Below are 20,801 nucleotides of genomic sequence, written 5' to 3' on the forward strand. Positions count from 1 at the left end.
CTATGCGCTAGCAGTAATTAGCGGCAGGCGCCTCCATTATGTGCATCACCAAGTCGGTGTGCAGCAAAGGATTTGTTCCCGAGCAGGGATGGAGGCATGTGATCAATTCCCACGCTCATTCATAAAAAATGTGCTAATATCTCATTAGAGATTAATACCCATCAGATCCTTTTAATTAGCCAGCCCACACCTCTCGTTGTGCGTGTGTGTGCGTGCGTGTTTCACTCCCACCTCGTTGTCAAGCTCTTGTAATAATTAGAAATGTGGCTCTGAGTGTGTGCATGCATGTCTTCGTGTGTGTGTTGGTGCGTGCGTGTTACCTCCCACCTTGTCGTCAAGATCTCGGAATAATGAGGAATTTGTATCTGTTCTATTGTCTGGTCAATTTTCGATTGTCCGGACTTAACGTCACATCGAGAATGGGGATCTAGGAGGTAGATCTAAAATAAGTCCTAGATCTACACTTGAGTTTAATCAGTTTCATGGACCTTTCCCACCGAGTTTCACATTCGTTGTCCATCCACATCCTAGATTCACGTTCAAATTCCTAGACGCAGTTCCTCGATCCACATCTTATCTCCATCCGTTGCAGATTCCCAATCTAGATTCACATCCAAGTTGTGCGTCCTTGAGCCACATCATAAATCTGCATCAGAATTCCACTTGATTGTACAATAGCCTGGACCGCCGCCATAGTTTCACATCCTACCCCTTCATCCGAGATTCCTCACAAATCAGACCCTTCTCAGCTATCTAGATCTACTGGATCCACAGTCTTGAACATCCAAAGTCCACATCCTAAAAACACATGATCTATCTACCCCCAACACCCACGATGGGGATCTTCAGATCCACTTCCGAGAGCCACGTTCTGCCTCTCCATCCCATATGTCAATCTTAGTTCCACATTCAAGTCTGGCATCTTTAGTCTATCTCTCCATCGCTGCATTATCAAACTACATCATAGTTCCACAGCCTTGATTGATAACGACATTCAAACACGAGATGACAATACCTTTCTGGATCCACATTTTAGAACCCGAAGCTGGATCTACATCCTAGATCCGTATCATCGAGTCTCTTATCGCGCTAGCAGCATATTTGCAACATTTAGGGACAGAAAATAATTGTTCATGCACGTCTCCTACCTGGCAGTGGCGGTAGAGGACGACTTTCTCTGGCATATGACGGCCAGCGAGCCTCCGCCGGGCGCCATTTCCTGTTTGATCTCCCAGGCCACCAGGTCGCTGGGCTTCACCGCCAGGAAGGTGATGCCTGACTGGAACCACACCCTGCACACACACGCACACACACACACACACACACAAAACATATGCTGGTCACTGCCACTGCTAATTCAATGCTAACACGACAGGGTTTTAAATTAGCACCTGGAGGCAGGGTCAGGCTTTAAAGTGAAAGTTTGAAGAAAGGCTTCTGGTTTCAAATATGGGTCTGAAGAAGGTTTCAAAATGAAGGCTTCAAGCAAAGATTATCTTCCCAATGATTAGGATTTCAAGGCAGGGTCAGTGTTCGGGTTTCAAAGTATGGTTTAAAGACGCAATACATTTTAGTTCCAAATGAAGCTTTCAAATCGAGATTAGTATTTCAAGACAGGTTGCAAATTAGGATTTAAAACAATTGTAGTTTCCAAAGCAAGTTTAAGGATTTCAAGCCTTGGTCAAAGTTTCAAAGTAAGGTTTAAAGAAGGCATTGGGGCTTTAAAAAAAAAAAGGGTTTCGAGCAAAGATTCGGGTTCCAAATTATGAAAGCAGACAAGGTGAGAGTTTCTAATGAAAGTTTGAGATTAACTCATTTACTGCCATTGACGGATAAAGACGTCAAAGATCCCTTTTTTTTTTTTTTTACTCAGTTGGTAGTGAATGAGTTAAAGATCGGGGCTTCAAGATTCAAAATAGATTATCTAAATTGGGGTATAAACTACTAAAAATACATTAAGGGTAAGGTTTTAACATAGGATTAAGGTTTCAAATTGGACTCAGAGCAAAATGAAGGTGTCGTTCCATAGTTCCTTCAAAATGTTTACTTGCACGTCGCACAGGATGCGTGCGTGCGTTGGCAAAGACTAAATGCGTTCCGCGGACTCCGGAGTTGATTTGGATTCAAGACACAAGACGAAGCAAAAACAATGTCATCGTTATTGTTGATGTTGTCGTTGTTATTTTTCTGCGCGTGTTGATTCAAGTCTTGCCAAATACATCACGCGCTCGCCTCCACCTACTTTGAGTTCCATCATTCTCTACAGGAGGAAATGGATATGAATACCATTCATCATGACTCTCATACAACAAATGAAGACTTTTCAAAAATAACTCATTAGTGGAACAAAAGACGATTTCTTTGATGGACAAAAAAAAAAAAATTGCTCTTGAAGCTGTTAATCAACTTCCTGCAGCCGACAATGCACGCACGCACACACAGCTTCTTTAATATTTCCTATAAAAGGAATGAAGCTGTTTCGCTCACTTGAAAGGCCTTCAATGTAAAAAAAACGGAAAGCCCGCGAGAGCGTTCTTATCGGAACAAAAGAGCTCCACACGCCGGCAGCCGTATGCTTTACATATCCTAGAACATGTTTTGTACATGCTTTATATGTAGTTGGCTGCAATATTTTTTAACGCTTGGCTGTAATATGTGTTTTATGTTTTACTGATCACATAATATGTTTTTTAAATGTTCAAACATGGTTTAAATATTGTATAATGAGAGTTTTATACAAAGTGTAAAATACATTTCCTATGTATGCCTGGTATCCCATGTTTTATTATATAGTACACTTTTTGTTTTATTTTTATTAATTTTATTCATTATTAATTATTTAGTATTTAAGATCAAATGGGATGTGAATTATGAAGAATTAGCAACAGTTAAGAAAGTGGAGATTACTAATATCGAGAGAGTTGTTGAAGACGCAGTAAAACCGTTATTTTGGTGTGAAGCAGCGCCAGCACACTCTAAAAACAAAATTGGGGGTCAAAAATGGGCCAATCCACAACTTGGGTCAATTTGACCCGACGTTCTCTTTTATTTTCCAGAAAATGACCTTGTACAAAATAATGCAAGATGGGCCAAATTGACCCAATTAGCAGATCAGTCCATTGTTAACCGAAAATTGTGTTTTTTTTCAACTCAAGTATTTTGAGACTGCATTTTAGGGGCATGTGCATCATTTCAAGGAATCTGACAAAGACAAATTCCTCCTGAAGATTTTCAAATTCCAGTCTCTGGAGCCAGTTTCACTTAGCAAGATGATATTTGGTAGGCATGTCTACCACGAGTGGACTTACAAAAAATGTTCAAAAGAACACAGTCTGTCATTTTCATTGAAACGACTTTTTTAGGGTCATTTTAATTTCCATTGTTCATTGACAGACTGACTCCTCCCACAGTTTTGTTTAATTCAACCCTCCAAGCAAGTCCCATTTCACAACATGGGATTTGCTGGTCATGTCGTTCAAAAAGTTTCAAAAAGACACAGGAAGTTGGACATCTTGCTTTGAAGTGGCCTATTTGGGGTTGTTTTGTCCGTTTCCAGGTCTCCCTCTCAAAAACATCCGTATAGAAGCGCAATGATAACATTTAAAAAAAAAATTTGTGATTGTGTTTTGGAAGAGCGTCACAACAAAGTGTGACGAAAATTCTGCCTGTACTTAGTTTTGAATGACCGGTTACGTATCAATTTCAATTAAAAATAAATAAAAAAAATTATTGCTGTAATTGTATTTCAGTCTCTTGTACGATACCAAGACTTCTCCCTCATTCAAAAAGTACCCAAAAAAATAAAGGGAAAAAGCACCTCTTTTTGAGTTGCTCAATATGCTAATACCGCACCACTAATCTAAAGCGCGGCTAAAAGGTTAAAACAGTCGCCTGCTGCGGGAAAAGATGCGGTGCATCGGGGTTCCATTACCGTCATTTAAAATAAAAAGTCATAAAAAAAAAAAAAGCTCTGAATGCTCTCATTCGGTGGCTGTTCTTCAACAACACTTGAAATTTGCTCACGCGCACGTCGCCTGGCTGCTGGCAACGATCGTGTCCTTAACGCGCGCATCAACACAAAACACACACGCACACAACACGTTCGTAAGTGGCGGAATTCAAAAGGTTGGAAGTCGAATAGAATTCAAGTAACACATCCCGGTTCCCATCCAATGACAAAAGCTATCACGGCGACTGCAAACATCCCAATAACGGCGGTGAAAACATTACAATGCATCAGAGCAGTCCAAGCAAAGGTATGTGGGTGAGATTAGAGTAATCTGATTGGATGCTGACACGAAAATAACACCTCAGAAACTGCAACAACTGCACGACAGTCAAGGCATCGCAGTAAACAAAATGCAGAACAAGGGAGAACAACCAAACGTTATCATGCATTTGCATAAAATAAACTAACAAAAAAACAACACCATTGGATTATAAAATTCTCCTTGGATTTATCCAAGAAGAGATTGAGGGCAGCAAGGAAAAGGAGCATTTCAGCAAAGCTGAGACTGTAAAGAATGATACAGCAGCTCAACGCGGAGACGAAAGGCAAAAAAACAATAGTTGCAGAGAATCCATGAGGAGACTGTGGGCAGCATAACAATGAAGTGTTGCAGCAATGCTGAGACTGTGGAGTATAATACTGCGGCTAATGACAACGTGTAAAAGTGAGACATACAGACAAAAAAGAAAACAGGAGGAGCAAGGGGTTATCCCAGAGGAGAATAAGGGTGGCGAGATAACAGAGCTTTTCAGCCAGTTGGAGACTACGGAGTATACTACACCAGCTAATGTGAATATGTGTCACAAAAACATATGCTAGATCCATTAATAAAGGAGAATGTCTCTTATCTAAGAGGAGACTGAGGTCAGCAAAGTGGAGACTGTGGAGTATAATATTGCAGCTCACATCAAGATCTAAATTTGCATTTGTCGGAAAACTAACAAAAAACACATTAAAAACTCATTTTTTCCAAGAAGAGACTACAGACAAGAGGACGTCAGTGTCGCAGAAAAATGGAGAATGTGCAGGATAATACTGACGCTAACGTTAGCAGTGTCAGACTGACACATGCCGACAAAAATATGAGAACGAAGATCTGCAGAGTTTCAGCCAAGAGGAGACTGAGGGCAACAAACAGTAGCTTGCATCCTAATGGCACACGTCTGAAACAAGGGCCATCAGATGTGCCCACACTGTGGCAATGAAGCACTTTTTTGAAGGCGTGCGAGGAAAAAAGAAGCCTTCTCGAGTGAGGGCGTGCAGAGGGTGGCAAGTGACAGTGAGACGAATTGAGACGGAAGAGAAAATGACAGCACGGCGGCGGCGACCTTTCCCAGATGCACGAGCGGCGGCTAAACAAATGGACTCGCTGCTGTTCTCTCTGCATGCCGGCGATTGAGTTTGATGGACAGGTCGGTCCCTCCTCCTAGCGTCTCTCTGTCCGTCTGTCCATCTCCCGTCCGTCTCCCCTCCAGGTGCTGTGCCGTGATAACATACGTCCTTTTTCCACGCTAACATTTTACTAAAAAAACGGAAGAGTAAATGAACACAGTAGACCTGCTCGTTCTGTGAACCAAACGTTTTGCACATGGTTGCAAAGCCCAATGCTTAATGCGGCAACGGTTGTCGTAATAGAGTCACAATTTGATGTTTAAATGGATTCTCTGAACCACCTAGGTTGCTCTGAGTCCCGCTCCGCACCTTTGTGGTATGGTGTTCCACAAGGTTCTGTTTTGGGGCCCTCGCTGTTTTCGTTGAACTTGCTGCCTCACGGTTCCATCCTATGAAAACATGGAACGCACCTGATTCCAATCCAAAACAAGCAGGCCACCGGCCCTCGAGGAACGATATTGAGGGCCCCTGTTCTAAACCCTAAACCAAACCCCTGACCAGAACCGACAGCCCAAATTCTTACCCTACGCCTCAGTAATAACCCCCAACTAAAACCCTAACCCAACCTAACCCTCAGCCCTACCTCTAAATGCCGATTATGACACAAACCGGTAATCCTATCCAGAACTATAAACTTAAAACTCTGCACCTCAAATCCAACTCTGATCCGAAATCCAAACCCAAACCCAACTCTTGACCTTAAAACCTAAGGCCAAACAGTAACCCTACCACTTATTATAATTACAACCTCCAACGAAGAAAGTGTACCAACTCCTAAACATGAATAAAATCTGATCCTTAAAAGTCCCCAGGTGGGCTCTTTTCAAGAGATTTTGGGGCTCATGATGATTGAGTTGAGTTGACATTTTGACCTGGTTCAGATCTGTTGAAATTTAGTGAATGTTTCCAAATCATGATCCTGTTCATTGTTACATATCAAATTCAAGATATCTAACGAAAAGACTCTGCACTTCAGGCAAACTGTTCCGTCTCCCGACTTTGGAGCCGTCTCCTCCTGGAAGGTGCACTTGGCATCCTCTCACCGCTTCCCCAGCATCCTTTCAACATACACCTACTCGTTGCTCTCATCCCGCTCAAACCTCCTTTCTTCCTCCCTTCCCTCCGAGTCCCTCTCGTCTTCTTCGCAGTCGTCTTCTTCTTCTTCCCCCGTAATTCTTGCTTCCTCCCGCTGCGCTGCTCTTATGTAACCGCCACACAAATGCTTCCTGATCCTGACGCCGCTCATTCTGACAGGCAGACAGAGAAATGACTTTTCTGATGCCGTTTCCTGGACGCATGCAGATAACCCCTTTCACACGAAGATGGTGCCAGGCGTTCCCTCGGGACCAGGAAGACAGTTGGCACTTTTCTTGACGCAAAAAAACTAACAGAGACAAAAAAATAAATAAATAAATCATGAGATATACTTAAAATAGCAACATTGGAGGAGTATGAGGAGCTCCTGCAAGGAACACTGCAGCAAGGTGGAGACTGAGGAGTATAACAGTGCAGCTAACAGGTAAACCAACATTATCAAGTGTTCAAACAAGACATGCCAAGAAGAAGCAAAAATGGAGGAGGATAATAAGCTCCTGAGTTTTATCCAAAAGGAGACTTGGGGCTTTGGTGCGCGGAAGTGGTTTGTCTAGCAACACTTCAGCTAGCAGTGTAGATCAACAATGGCATGTGTCAGAAGAAGGCATGCCAACAAAAAAAACAGCAATGGAGGGGAGAATGCGGCGCTCCTGAGTTTTACCAAAGAGGAGATTTAGGGCAGCAAGGAACACTGCAGCAAGGTTAAGACAGTGGAGTACACTACTACATGTGCAAAATAACATTAGCATCACATACGGTAATGAAAACAAACTAGGACCAAATATGAGACTATGGGCAGGAGGGGAACTGAGCACTGCGGCAAGTTGGAGATTGTGGCGAAAAATACTGCTGATAAAATGGTAAGCTAATGTAAGGATGCATCGGAACAAGCCACATCAAAGAGAACAAGGTTCTATTGAGTTTTACCAAAGTGGAGACTGAGGGCAAGAAAAAAAGGAGGACTGCTGAAAAAGTGGAGACTGTGGAGCATAGTACGTTAGACAGGTTGAAAAACAACAAGGGAATGGAACAAGAGTCGAGATCAAGGGCAGCCATGTACCAAAGTAAAGCAGTAAAGTGGAGACTGTGGATCACAATCCTGCTGATGACAGGTTTAGCATCAAAACAAGACACATGAATAGTGGCGAGCCCTCTGAGTGACACAATGGAGCAAAGAGGAGACTCTGGTGTCTAATATTGCAACTTTAAGCTAAGCTAACAACAGATGCATGTGCTTTTAAGGCAGAAAAAAAAAAACATCTCCTGTGGCTTGTGATCCAATCTTCCGTTTCTGGCGTGTGATGTAATCAGGTTGTGCGGTGTGGCGTCCCGCCATGCTGGACGGCTCATTAATGCGGCTTGACTCTTATCGCTCTCCACTGGAGGACTCATTACCACATTCTTCTTCTTCTTCAGCTCTATTCTCAGACTAATAGCGCACACATGCACTCCGCAACACACGCAGCTGTAGAGCGAGATCAAACCTCCGTTTTGTCGTCTAAGGGGCCAAAAGTGAACATTTGGCGGACGCTGATCAGCCGCGACGACAGCGTGACGATGCACCTGCTGTGCCGGAAGGAAAAGGAGCAGGAGAAGAAGAAGAAAGTGACTGTGATGGCAGGAAATAATGTCGTCCTGTTTGAAGTGACGTGAGGCCGCGAGATTGTGCTTCTCCACACGCCGCTGAGGATAACCACCAACGTAAAGTGGACAAATAAAAACAATGCAGTGTGTGTGTGTGTGTGTGTGTGTGTGTGCGTGCACGAGTATGGGTTCCACCTGTGTGAGTTTTTCTTTTGTACGCGTGTGCACTGCATGCAATTGTGTGTTTCTGTGAGTGTGAGAACGTGTATGCATGGAGATGAGTATTTTTTTTCCTGTGTGTGCGCGTGTTAATGAGCGCAGAATATGCGCGTTTGAATGTGTTTCCTAGTGTGTGTTTGAACGCGTGTGCTTTTGTGTGTGTGCAGCCATGTGCCGTTTGTGTCTTTGTATGTTTGAGTACGCGTGCAAATAATTGTGTGTGTGAGCATGTGATAGTGAATGTGTCAATGAGTGTTTGTGTAATGTGCACGTGCATTTAAGTGTGTATTTGTGTGTGTGTGTGTGTGAAAGGTATGGTGATCATGTTCCATGAAGATAAGTCCTTCCTACTAATCACGAGATGACTCCAGTACAGTACTCACTTTAATGAATTAGCCGCATCCCTAATAAACACTAATCAGGCTAATTGGAAGGAGGGGCAGGTGGGGGAACCATCAGGCAAGCAAAGAATGCGAAAAGTGAAATAAAGACGGGATAAATGAGCTTAGTGGCGCATATAGACACGGACAATAGCCACCAGCCATGTTCTTTCAACTCAAAGGATGACAAAGACGGCGTGAAAGGACTTGACGCGTGAATCTAAGATTAGCACAGCAGAGGTAGGCGCGAGTGTTTCACGCCTGTAAACACGTGCTCACCAAAACAAAAGCCGTAGCATCGGAGCATCAAAGGCGGAGTTGTCCTCATTCTCCACCGTCACATTCTTTCATGTTGCCTTGATGTTAGCGTGTCGCCATTTTACGTACTTCGTTACATACGCCCACGAAGGGTTCCGATACCGATGCATGTAGATGCTGCATCTTGCGCAATCATCAAACCTAAGGGAGCATTCGGAGAAGCTCGAAGCGAATTCGCCTAGACTTGCCGAGCACAATAATCGCACTCTGTGGATGATTATTAGCACTAAGCGTTGTATTGATTTCTTTCGTTTGACATCCGATAAAAGGACCAAAAATGTAAGCAGGGCGATGAAACACAAACAAAGCGTAACAGCGTTTTTTTCCCTCATCTGGGTCCATTAGTCAGTCATAAACGCTGAGCTGATGTCCTCGCCGAGCCTAATGGGCACATTAGTGCGCTTAATTAGCTTCAACGAACCAGCCAGTGGGAATCGAGGTGGTCGGTCACTAGCTCGGTCACGGAGGTGAGACGAGTGGCTGTTTCGAATAAGCTTCCGGTTCGAGATCAACGGTTTTACGCGACACTTGGCAGTGGCAATACAACCCGTAATGAAAATAAATTAAAACATGAGCACAGTTGAGGAAAAGCACCAGTGACAGCTTTCCACCGTGGAATGTCAGGCAAAACTTGTACAGGGCAATGGTGTCCCTCAGGGATCATTACTAGGTACTCCAACAGGACTGTTTGTAAGGTTTGTTTGAAATGTGTAGACGCTGTACAGCAGGAGTCTGCTGGTGTCCCTCAGGGGTCCCGACTGACTTACTTGAATTTGCCCTGAAAATATGGATTTGCTGTTTTGTAATCTGATGGTCAACGTTGGACTTGTATTTCCACCCAAAAAGTGTGTGAATTATTTGAAATGGTGACTTAAGATGTTTAGTTACTTGACAATGTTAGCCTAATAAACTAGCTCAAACTCGGAGGTTTTGGTAGAATTTAGGGTCCTTTTGTGCAGAGAGCAGTTGACTTTTTTTCAATTTGAAATGTTGTGCTTGATTCTGGAGAATGATTTTCCCAAAAATGTAGACCGAATTGGTCAGTTTGAACTTTGAGAAACGAGGGAGCTCATTTGCTTTTTTTTTTTTTTTTTTTTTAACTCATGTTTAGCAACAATAGTTTACTGCAGATATTTAAGCAATTATATTTAACCACGTTGTGACACACACTCACACACCATGTCAGAGAGCTCGGAGCTCTACTGGAAGAGTGGAGGCCGGAACGGTAACGAGATTGCGGGCGGACTGACCGGCAAAAAAAGGGTCAAGTGCCCAGCTCTGATACAATCCAACTTTATTCCTCTAGCGCATTTCACAACAGCTGGAGCTGCTTTCCATTTGGTGTCATCTATATTAGCGGATGCCTTGGGACTTTTGTATATTGTGGATTACACTCATTGCATTGGGGTAGTGTCGAACGTTACCTCCGTCATGAAGGGCGGGTGAATGTAAACTACAAAGACAAGTCGAGGACAAATTGCCACAGGAGAAGTGCAAGAGTTGAAGACGGCGCGAAAGAACAACAAAACAACGACAATCAACACCCCTTGACACGCTCTCAACACACACACTCCTCGCGCGCTCTCAGCACACACACTCTTCGCACCCTCCAGGCACTTGCAGCCTTGTCTTCAACGCACTAATTAACGTCACTCACTATGGTTTGACTCTGATCCGCGGAGACGACATCGACGACGAGCGGGATGGAATTTGGCGGATGGCGACTTCTCGTCAAGGAACATCCGCAAGACTGCAAAATGCTCGCGTAGGATGAAAAGGTAAAAGTTCCACTGCCAAATGTGAATAGAGTCAAAGTAAAGAATTCTGGAAAAGTGCGTTCAAATCTGGATGATGTCAGAAATCCTGGATCATTATTAACCATAAATAGTTCTCAAAACATTTTTTTTAAGAATTGTGAAATTCAATTTCAGTTTTAAATTACTTTCTAAAACATGTTTTGAAACGTTGCTTGGATTTAAAATTCAGAATTAGAAATTTAGAATTTTTTGGAGAAAAAAATGAAAATTATTTATTTTGTATGTAATTTCTTTCATTTTCAATCGTGATTTTTTTCATTTGTTCAGGCAACTGAGGTTCTAGTCGAGGTAAAAAGAACCTCAGTTGTCTAAACAAATGAAAAAAAATTAACTACTAAATCGCTATCATTCTCGATGAAAATGTTTTCAATAGATTTTGAAATATATTTAAAGTTTTTAAAAGTAGGGTTGAACATTTTTTTCTCCAAATGGTTTTTGAAAAAAGTGTTTTAATTGACCTTTAACGTATAAAATGGTTAAAACACACACAAATATTAAACATATTGAATACAATTTTTTTAAAATAAAATTATAATAAACACAATTTTAATAATTAATAAAATTTATGAAAAATATAATGTAAAAAAAGGTAAAAGTGCTCAGTTAGTAGTAGTAATGGTTGTTGTTTTTTTGGTTGGGGGGGGGATAAAGAATCTGACTGCGAGTATTAATATATTGTCTGATGTTTTGTCCAAATATTGCCTAAAGAGAGTTTCATTAACCCATCGATGACGTTTTGCATTAAGCAAGCGGGCGCTCGTCTCTCTTGCGTGTTGAAACACAGGAAATTTGCTCTTTGTCAAGTTTTATTTCAATTCGGAGTGGCAATAAACGCCTTGCAGCCGACCGGTCACGCCACTTGGCAATGTTTCACGCATTTTGTCATCATGTCACGTGCGTGCGTGCGTGACGGTCTGTGGCTGCCGCTTGCTTTTCGAGAGCGCTTGTGCTTGTTTGGGGTGCGCTTGAAATGCAAATGCAAAAAGCGCTTTTGATTGTGTGCGTGCCTGGCTGCTTGTTGCACTACAGAGGAGCGCTCCATTTACACACAGGCGCGCCTCTGTACTCTCGGCCTTTTTTGCGCCGGGAACTCTGCGGCTGCTTGAAGCCGTGCCATGCTTTGCTCTTTGCATCGGTGTGCGAGACTGCGTGTATTTTATTTCACACTTACCTTTAAGTTACCCCGGGAGCTAGGAAACACACTTTATGGATTTGTATTTCTTCCACAACTGAACTTTGAAATTATGAGTCAAATAATTATCCAAGCGATTTAGAAATAGTTTACAGCGGTTCAAATTATTCTCTCTCTCTCTCGTGCTGTTGATCGATTACATTTTTAAACTAATGAATAACCAAAAAAATGCGTAATTAATTGCGATTAAAAATATTGTTTCTACGACTGGTTCGCACGATGGCCTCATACTGCAGAGGTCGTGGGTTCAATTCCAGCTCCGGCCTTCCAGTGTGGAGTTTGCATGTTCTCCTCATACCTGCGTGGGTTTCCTCCGGGTACTCCGGTTTCCTCCCTCATTCCAAAAACACGTGCGGTAAGTTCGTTGAACACTCTAAGTTGTCCCCAGGTGTGAGTGTGAGAGCAGATGGTTGTTCGTCTCTGTGTGCCTTGCGATTGGCTGGCAACCAGTTCAGGATGGATGTACCTCGCCGAAGACAACTGAGATGGGCTCCAGCTCCCCCTCAACCCACGAGAGGAGAAGTGGCTAACGGTCGCCCATAAAAGCCGCTCCTCGTCTATGTCGCCTTCCTGCGGCGTATTTGTAGATCGAGTCCCGATATGCCACGTGAGCACGTTCCTTTCAGCCTGTCGAAATATTCCCGCTATTGTCGAGCTGCAATTTATTGCTGACCAGCTCCATTGGTGTTACGTGGGTGCCTTCGTTTTGCCCTTTGTTTCTTTTTTTGGTTAAAAAAAATAAAAAATAAAAAGAAAGAAAGCGAGCGAGCAAGCTTAGAGGAGTGATGCAAGCTTTTTGGACCTCGGCTCGCCTTTAATTCCCCCGCCGATTAAAGTCCTCTTAAAAGCGCCACAAAGGCCCAAAGGAGCTGAATGGAAGTTTGTTTAAAGCTGCGCCACCATCTCCAAATGTTTTACTCTTTTCCTTTACTGCGGCTGCCAGCAACACACAAACTGAAATCACCTCACCAAGGTGGTACAGTTTGTCCTGAACAGGTTGAACAGAATTTCAAATCACCTTTGACGCTGAGCCACATGCTGCGTCACCCAGCCTGGCAGGAATGGGAAGTGAGAAGAATCCAAGCCGTTCCAATTCCATTATCAACAGTGCTAATCGATACGCTTCCTAATCACTTGTCTTCTCCAGAGCCGTCAGGTGAGGAAATGAAAGAATACAAATGCTTTCACTGACGTCGCTGGGGTTCAAACTGTTCAAATACGCCAACAGACTACAAAACTCCACCCCACGTTTTATAGAAAAATATGCACACGTCAACTGTATATTTGGCGAAAACGTTGAGCAAAAAAACAGTTGTGAATTCACACAAAACTTCAAATAAGCATAATAGATCATTGCAAAATATTGCAAAATGAACTCAATATTTTGACAAATAGGCCAAGAAAAATCCTACAAAAAAGCGTTAGAGCTATCAAATACACCCAAATTTTCACAAAAGTAGCATTTACACTTTGCTAAATGTTTGAGAAATTGTAGCAATTGTATTCAGAAAAAAAGATCTTAAAGTCAAACAAAACCTTGCAAAATGAAACAAGAAAGTTCATCAAACAATTCAAGAAAACAGGCCAGTCCACTTCCAAAGTCGTACAACTCCCAAGTGTTAAAATGACCACATTTCACATTTCCAAAAGTTGCCAAATCTGCCCCAACTCTCCATAAAGGCCAATATAGTCAGGAAAAAAAATTGAGCAAAAATGTTTCTCCAGTCTCATCAATGAATCACCACCAAATCAAAACACGCATCTCAAATCACAAAAATCAACGGCCTTAGGACAATATTTTCTAGATAAAACGCAATCTTGATGGTGCTTACAATATAAAGAGTACATTCCATTTCGTGTATTGACGGTTGAATGGTGCCCATGCACAACGCGTCCCCTCCAGGATATAAAATATGTGCTTGAGGCTTTTGCTCATCTCCATCAGCCACGTTTCTATAAGTGGCGCCTTTATCTGCTCGCAGGCTTCCGCATGTTTTTTTGCTCTTTTCTTTCCGTTCCATTTCCTCACAATGGCCTTCTTTCCGCTTTAATTCACGGCGCAGGGGGGGGGGGAGGAAAACGCAATTCGCTAAATCATTTTCTCTTTTTGTGCATCTTGCCGCTTGCTCGCACCATGGAGCTCCACCGGGAGAAGTCCGAGAAAAAAACCCTAAAATAATGATGATGAAAACTTCCTTAAGACAAATTCTTTAGCTATCTGATTTGAATCCCGTTTAGATTTTTTTTATTATTTTTTTTTTTTATTGCATGTGGGCGGAGGAAGACGGCAAGGTTTGTAGACTCACCATAAAACAAAACGCCACACTTTCAGAGCATGTCTGACAAATGACAACACTTAACACATAAAATTGTTAATAAATACAATTAAAGACTTTCTGTGGCGCCTTTCAGGATTTAGTGTTGTTATTTCAAGAAGAATTCATTTCGAAAGACTATTTTCATGGACACTTTTCTAAAACAGAAAACAAAGAGACTTTACTCTTCCTCTTTACTCTAGACTTAGCTCCTAAGTGCACAAATGTTACGTTACGTAGTACATAGTGTGTATGCTGGCTCGGATAAAAAAAGTGAGTATTGATGAAATGCAGTGGTGAGCGAGTCAAATCAATGAAGGGGAAGCTTTGCACGAATAAACGCCGGTTGCCGGCAAAGTGGCCACCGGTGGACTCAGCCGCTTCCTCCCAAGTACATCTCTTCTGTGATCCTGAGAGGGGAAAAAAAATCGACTAAGCTCTCCATCTTCCAGAGCACAAACACACACAGACACACACACACAGAATACAATACAATACAACTTTATTTATATAACCCATTTCGAAAAGGCTGACCTGGACCTCCACCAAAAAGAATGAAAAATGAGTTTTTTGAATGTTATGTGGTGTCTTCTATATTTTCTACATTTTGAGTATTTATTTTTTCCACATTTTCTATCTTTATTATATTTTTCACTATGCATTTAACTGTATTGCATATATTTTATTTTGTGGTATTGGTTCTGCAATCCATTTTTTCATTTCTTTATTGGAACAATCCTGCCTATTTAACAGATTAAGAATTTTCTGCAGAGTATATTTTTTGCATTTCCATTTTTCAACAGTTTCTGTATTTTTGCATTTTTTTTTAATTTTCTGTAAATGGACGAATGATGATTAATGGATATTTAATATAATTTTATCTGATTTGAGCATACCTTTTGTGGGGCTTTTGATATATTTTTGGGGTGTTTTCTGCATTCACGTTTCAGTATTTTGTATAGGCATACAATGTACAACAATCAGAGCTGTTTTTTTAAATAATTGTTTTTGTTTTTTTGTGTCTTCCAGGACTCGCATGGCCACCGTACACGCCGGCTGCGGCGTGCTCTTCCATCTCCTCTGCAGTTTAGCATAATCACTTCCACATCACTGTGATGGAGCACACTTAGACGTGATTAGGACACACGCACGCACGCACACACACACACATGCTGGGCTCCACTTAAGCCTTATTACATGTCTGACTGTGTTTCTAGCATGTCCGATTATCCACTTGTGGAGCCCAAGCGAAATTCTATGGGAAGTGCGAAAAACACTGCCGCATGGGAGGCACCAACGGAAAAGCAAAGTGCTCGGCCGGACAACGAGGATGGTTTTGCATTATGACATTACGAGGACACTTGGTTTGATCCATGAGGAGACTGAGGGCAGAGATGAGATGCTGGCGAAGCGCCCGGTGATCAGGAACATCAACAGGCCAAAGCTTAGCATGTGTGTATTTGTAAATGTGACAACAAAGCAGCGCAGTCCAGACGACAACCAGGGCAAAGTGCAGCAGAGTGGAGAATGAGGAGTCGAGTTGATGTTTGGCAGAATTTCTCTTTGTGGGTTGGGGTTCGGTTTTCTTTTGATTGTACTTAAGGATTTTCAGTATTTTTAAGTGGCTTCTTTAGCTTAAAGGGGAAGTAAACCCCAATCAAATCTTTCCAGGTGTCACTGTCATTCCGCACGTGAGCATTGAAGTCTACTTGTTTTGAGCGTCGCTCGAATTGCTGCCTGTTGATTGGTCGTCAAACCGAACCAAACCACACCACATTGCTTGGTGAAAATGTGCTATTTGAGATGACTTTTAAAATGTTTGCGTTGTCCTGTACGAGCCATTCTCCTCGTAATCGTTCTTCTGTCAACATCTCCCTCGCCGACGTCTAATTTTCTGTTTTCCCACTCTCCTGGAATGCACCATGCATATTCATGAGCGTGTTATTTGCATTGCTGGCTCCTGAAAAGAGGCTGAGTACACAAAGGTGACAGCCATCAAGCTCAGGAGGCGGCGGCAGCGGCGTTGAGCGATGACAGAAAAAAAGGTGGATGGGGGAGTCAAGGAAAGAAGTCAAAACAACAGGCGAAAAAAAAAAGCCTGGGGAGATGGAGGATTTCCATTCCTTCCTCAGATTGAACTGAATTTTCCCCTTTGAAGAACCCTTGAAAATGCACTAAAATGACCGAAATGAAAAAGGCACTTCAAACCAACATGGCAGACTTCCTGTGATGGTGCAGGCATGGCTTCTAAGGGACTTTTTTGTGGGTCTGCTCATGCACACAAAAACTACATTTGATGTTGCTAAAGTAAACAAACAATTCAAAGAACCCCAGAAAACAGCTAAAATACTCATAAAATGGCCGACTTCTGTGTTTTTTCACGCCTGACGTCATGAGACTTTTTTGTGTCTACTCATGAGCGATATGGCTACAAAATTTCATGTTGTAAAATAAAATTGGCTTTGGGAGCTGCATTTTCAAACAATATGAAGGACCGCTGAAATTGGCCACAATTGTCCCAAATTGGCAACTTCAAAGCAAAATGTTCGACTTCCTGTTTCTTTTTGGGCGTGGCTTCGACAGACTTTTTTTGTGGGTCTACTCATGGCAGACATAGCTACAAAACTAAGTTTAAGTGAAATTGGCTTCAAGGGCTGAATTTTCAACTTAAATGACACTGAAAAAAGAAAAAAAGAATTTTCAAGCAAAACCACAGACTTGCGATGTCTATATGAGTTTTTTTGTGGGTCTATTCATGATAGACATGTCTACCAAATTCCCTGTTGGTAAGTGAAACAAACATTAAATCAACAAACAGAATGGAAGCCTTGCAATCCTACCTCAAGATGAACTGCTCAGCATATGAGTCTGTCTTCATGTAGACCGGGAACGCCACCGTCTTCCCCAGCCGGACCGGGCTGGGGGGCACCAGGACATCCAAGTTGTGGTCCAGAGTCAGCAACTGCCCTTTGGGTGCCACCGGGCCCACGCTCATGGCCACCGAGCCAGCTTTCTGCATGTCCTCAAGTCCTCCTTCCACCAGGGGGCTCCAAGAGCTCATGCCCAGTCCTCCAAGAGGCCCAGTGTTCACATGTGGACTCTTCCAAGGTTCATTCACAATAGAAGGACATTCCAGTCCAGCGCCATCCACTGGTATAATGGAGTAGTACACATCCAGGGATGGCAGTGCCCCTTCCGCCGGTCGTCTTTTGGCCTGCAAGGGTACAAACCAGGCGGGGGGGATTTCCAAGCGGACCACGCAGATGCCCGATGGCCCCATCAGTCGGCAGCCGGCCGAGGGGGCCACCTCACTGGGGTCCCGCACTGCCAAGGCTCGGACGCACGGTAGGAGGACCGGGGGAGGCGGGTCGGGCTCGTCCCATCGGCGGCCCACTAAGTAAAAGAGAACCTGAAACCAAATGGAAAAATATAATGGGAAAAAATGGATCTCCACCAAGAGCTGGAATATATTTGGAGAGCTGACAAAGAATCATTGGAACGTCACGTTAGCCATGTGTCTATGGTTCAAATTGGTACGATGACCCCAAAATGACCATGTCAAATGAAAAATGGAGACTTCTTGCATTTTTTTTTCTTTTCAGACACGGATTTTTTAATACTTATGACTAACCTACCTACGGAATTTCAACAAAATGAGCTATTGGGGCTGAATTTTTTTAAGAAGTGTCTACGATGGGTTCATCTTCGTCAGACCCTTTCAAATGACCAATTTGGGAGATTTAAAGCAAAATGCCTTACTTTTTGTTCCTTTTTGAGCATGTTTTTTGGAGACTTTTGGGGGGTTTAATGATAAACATGCCCACCAAATTTCATAGTTCTATGTGAAAGGGGGATCAGGAGCGAACTCACCTAAAAATCTAAATCTAGGTAGATTTTGTCTTTGTTTGGTCACAGACCAGAAAATGGCTGCTTTAAAGCAAAGTGGCTGACTTCCTGTTTTGTTTATGACAAAGCTTCTGAAGATTTTTTTGGAGGTCTACTGCTGATTGACATTTCCACCAAATTTAATGGTGCTAAGTGAAAGAGGATTGAGGCAGAATTTTCTAAAACTCTATTGGTAGAATTTTTCTTTGTTGGATGCCAGATCCCAAAACAGCAGATTTGAACCAAAGACTTCCTAACCTCTGAAGCCTTTTTTTCGGTCTACTCATGATTGACATTCCAACCAAATTTTATGTTGTCAGGTGAGACAGTCTTTAAAGGTCACCTAAAAACTGCCCAAATGATTAGAAAAAACTGCTTCAAAGCTAAATGGCCCACCAACTGTTTGTTTCCAGCATAAACTTTTTCGTGTGTCCAACTCATGATAGACATGCCCGCCAAATTTTATGTTGAAAAATAAAACTGGTTTAAGTTACTGTATTTCCAAACAATTTAAGTGTCCCTAAATATGGCCAAACTATTCTCTAAAATGACTCCCGCAAACCAAAATGGCTGACTTCCTTTTTCTTTTCAGGCAGAGCTTCAAGACATTTTTTTTTGTGGGCCTACTCGTGAGAGACATACTAACCAAATTTCCTGTTGCCAAGCAAAAAAGGCATGAGGGGATGAATATTTGACGAGAGAAAAGTCCACATATAAAAAGAAATACCTGTATCCAGGGCTGCGTGGACCCCACTTTAGGCACCACGACGTGGCCCTTCACCTTCCAGTTGAGGGTGATGTGACTGGAGTCGGGTTGCAGATTGGGCGGCGGCCCCTGCAGCAGCTCCACCGGAATCTGCTGCTCGGCGCTCAGGTTGCCGTAGCTGCACGCCACGGCAGGCAGGGCGTGCGGTGCGGCCACGCCCGCTTCCAGTTGGTGGAGTAAGAAGGGCTCGGAGCGCGAGGCCAGGCTCCCGTTGCGCATCACGTCCTGGTTGGCGTCGCGCAGGAAGAAGGCTGAATCCACGCCGCTCAACTGGCACTGCACCGGTAGGTAGGTGGGCAGTGAGGAAGAGAAATGAGGCTGGGCCAAGTCCGGTCCTGCCTGCCCGTGACCAGATGATCCGGAATGACCGCCGCTTACTGAAAGAAGAAGAAAAGATGGTCAGCAACTTATTAACTTTTCAGAATGATTTTAGCCATTTTTACGTGCTGTGTACATTTTTGATCAATTCCATCGACAATGCATGTTTATCTTATTTCATTTCAAAAGAAGTCTCAAGACGCCATTCCTGAAAAGACATGGGAAGTCTTGCATTTATTTCTTGACATCCTTCGCAAAAAAAAATAAAAAATTGAGATTGAGATTCTGACTGGTTTCTACCAAATTTGTACTGGACACATGGATGAGGCTAAATGGACAAAAATGAGATTTGGTCGGAATCTCTATCATGACTTGACACGGGAAGGCATCCATTTTGTTTCAGGATGGCCATATTTGATTCATTTTACAGGCGTACTTACAAAAAAAAAAATTGGGGTTGCGTATACTAGATGGGTGTATACGACCAAGTACCCCCCCCCCCCAAAAAAAATCTGAATTTCCACCATTCAATGTGAGCAATTTATGGTGACAAAATGTGATGAGTCCATAAAACACAAACATGTAATAACTCCACAAGGTCAAATCATGACCAAATGTTTCACAAAGTAACTTGAAATTCATAAACACCAAACCATCGTGCACGGAGGCAGTGTGCAGAGCTGCATTAGCGTTAGCGCATTAGCACTGAGCTTGAAATGACGCCAAATTAAAACAAAGGCACGTCTCATTGACAGTAAGGACATTAAGCCACTTTAATAAGCGACACGGTCTCACAATCAGGAGGACGTTTAATTTAAGCGTATTTAAATGAAAGACATTTTCGATTGGGCCATTTTAGGAGTATTAGCGAAACAAAAACTTCCCAAGGGAATTCACCTGATCGCCAACAAATTTGTTTGTTTTGGGTACTCATCCAATGGCTCAGGCGAAGCTCGAACGGTGAAGTTTGCAACGCAAAACTCTAATTACAAATCACAGTGACATTCTATCTGCTATCATGAGAAGACCATCAAAAAAGTTTCACAAATCTATGCCTTTCAGGATCATTTCCAAGACTAATTCTTGCTTGAGAGTTTTTGAAAAAGAAGCCACCAAAACTGTCTCGCTTAGCAACATGAATTTTGATGGGCAAGCCTGTCATGATTACACCTGGAAAAAAAGTCACGAGTCACCATGCCTGAAAAGGCACACTTTGCTATTTTAGGGTAATCTCCTAAAGTTTTGGAAAATTAAGCCCTCACAACTAATTTCCCTCGGTGACACGTTTTGTAGGCATGACAATCATGAGCAGCCATACGACAAAAGGTGGAGATTTGAAATGAAAAAAAACTATTTTGAAGACTCCATGATAGGGTCATGTCCCGAGCAAGTCTTCCAAAAAGCTTTTTAAAAATTAAATCTCTGAAGGTAGTTTTGTGTAGCAAAATGAAATTTGGTACACATGCCAAACATGAGTAGTTCCACAATGCTATGTCAGAAAAGACACAGGA

At 42.6% G+C, this 20,801-nt stretch overlaps 1 protein-coding gene across 1 annotated transcript in view; it reads right to left on the reverse strand.

The window, feature by feature from the left end:
* The window catches only part of LOC148343826 (transmembrane protein 132B), a 122,962-nt gene that overhangs the window by 53,647 nt on the left and 48,514 nt on the right, over positions 1–20,801 (reverse strand). The window contains exons 2-4 of the mRNA XM_088290148.1: positions 18,934–19,349; positions 17,162–17,730; positions 1,149–1,292 (exon numbers count right to left, since the gene is read on the reverse strand). Coding sequence (XP_088146274.1) covers positions 1,149–1,292; positions 17,162–17,730; positions 18,934–19,349 — 1,129 coding nt within the window. The remainder of the gene's footprint in view (positions 1–1,148; positions 1,293–17,161; positions 17,731–18,933; positions 19,350–20,801) is intronic.

The sequence above is a fragment of the Idiotropiscis lumnitzeri genome, chromosome 1 (assembly GCF_059441095.1).
Source record: "Idiotropiscis lumnitzeri isolate Australia: NSW breed Sydney's pygmy pipehorse chromosome 1, RoL_Ilum_1.0, whole genome shotgun sequence".
Taxonomy (NCBI): Eukaryota; Metazoa; Chordata; class Actinopteri; order Syngnathiformes; family Syngnathidae; genus Idiotropiscis; species Idiotropiscis lumnitzeri.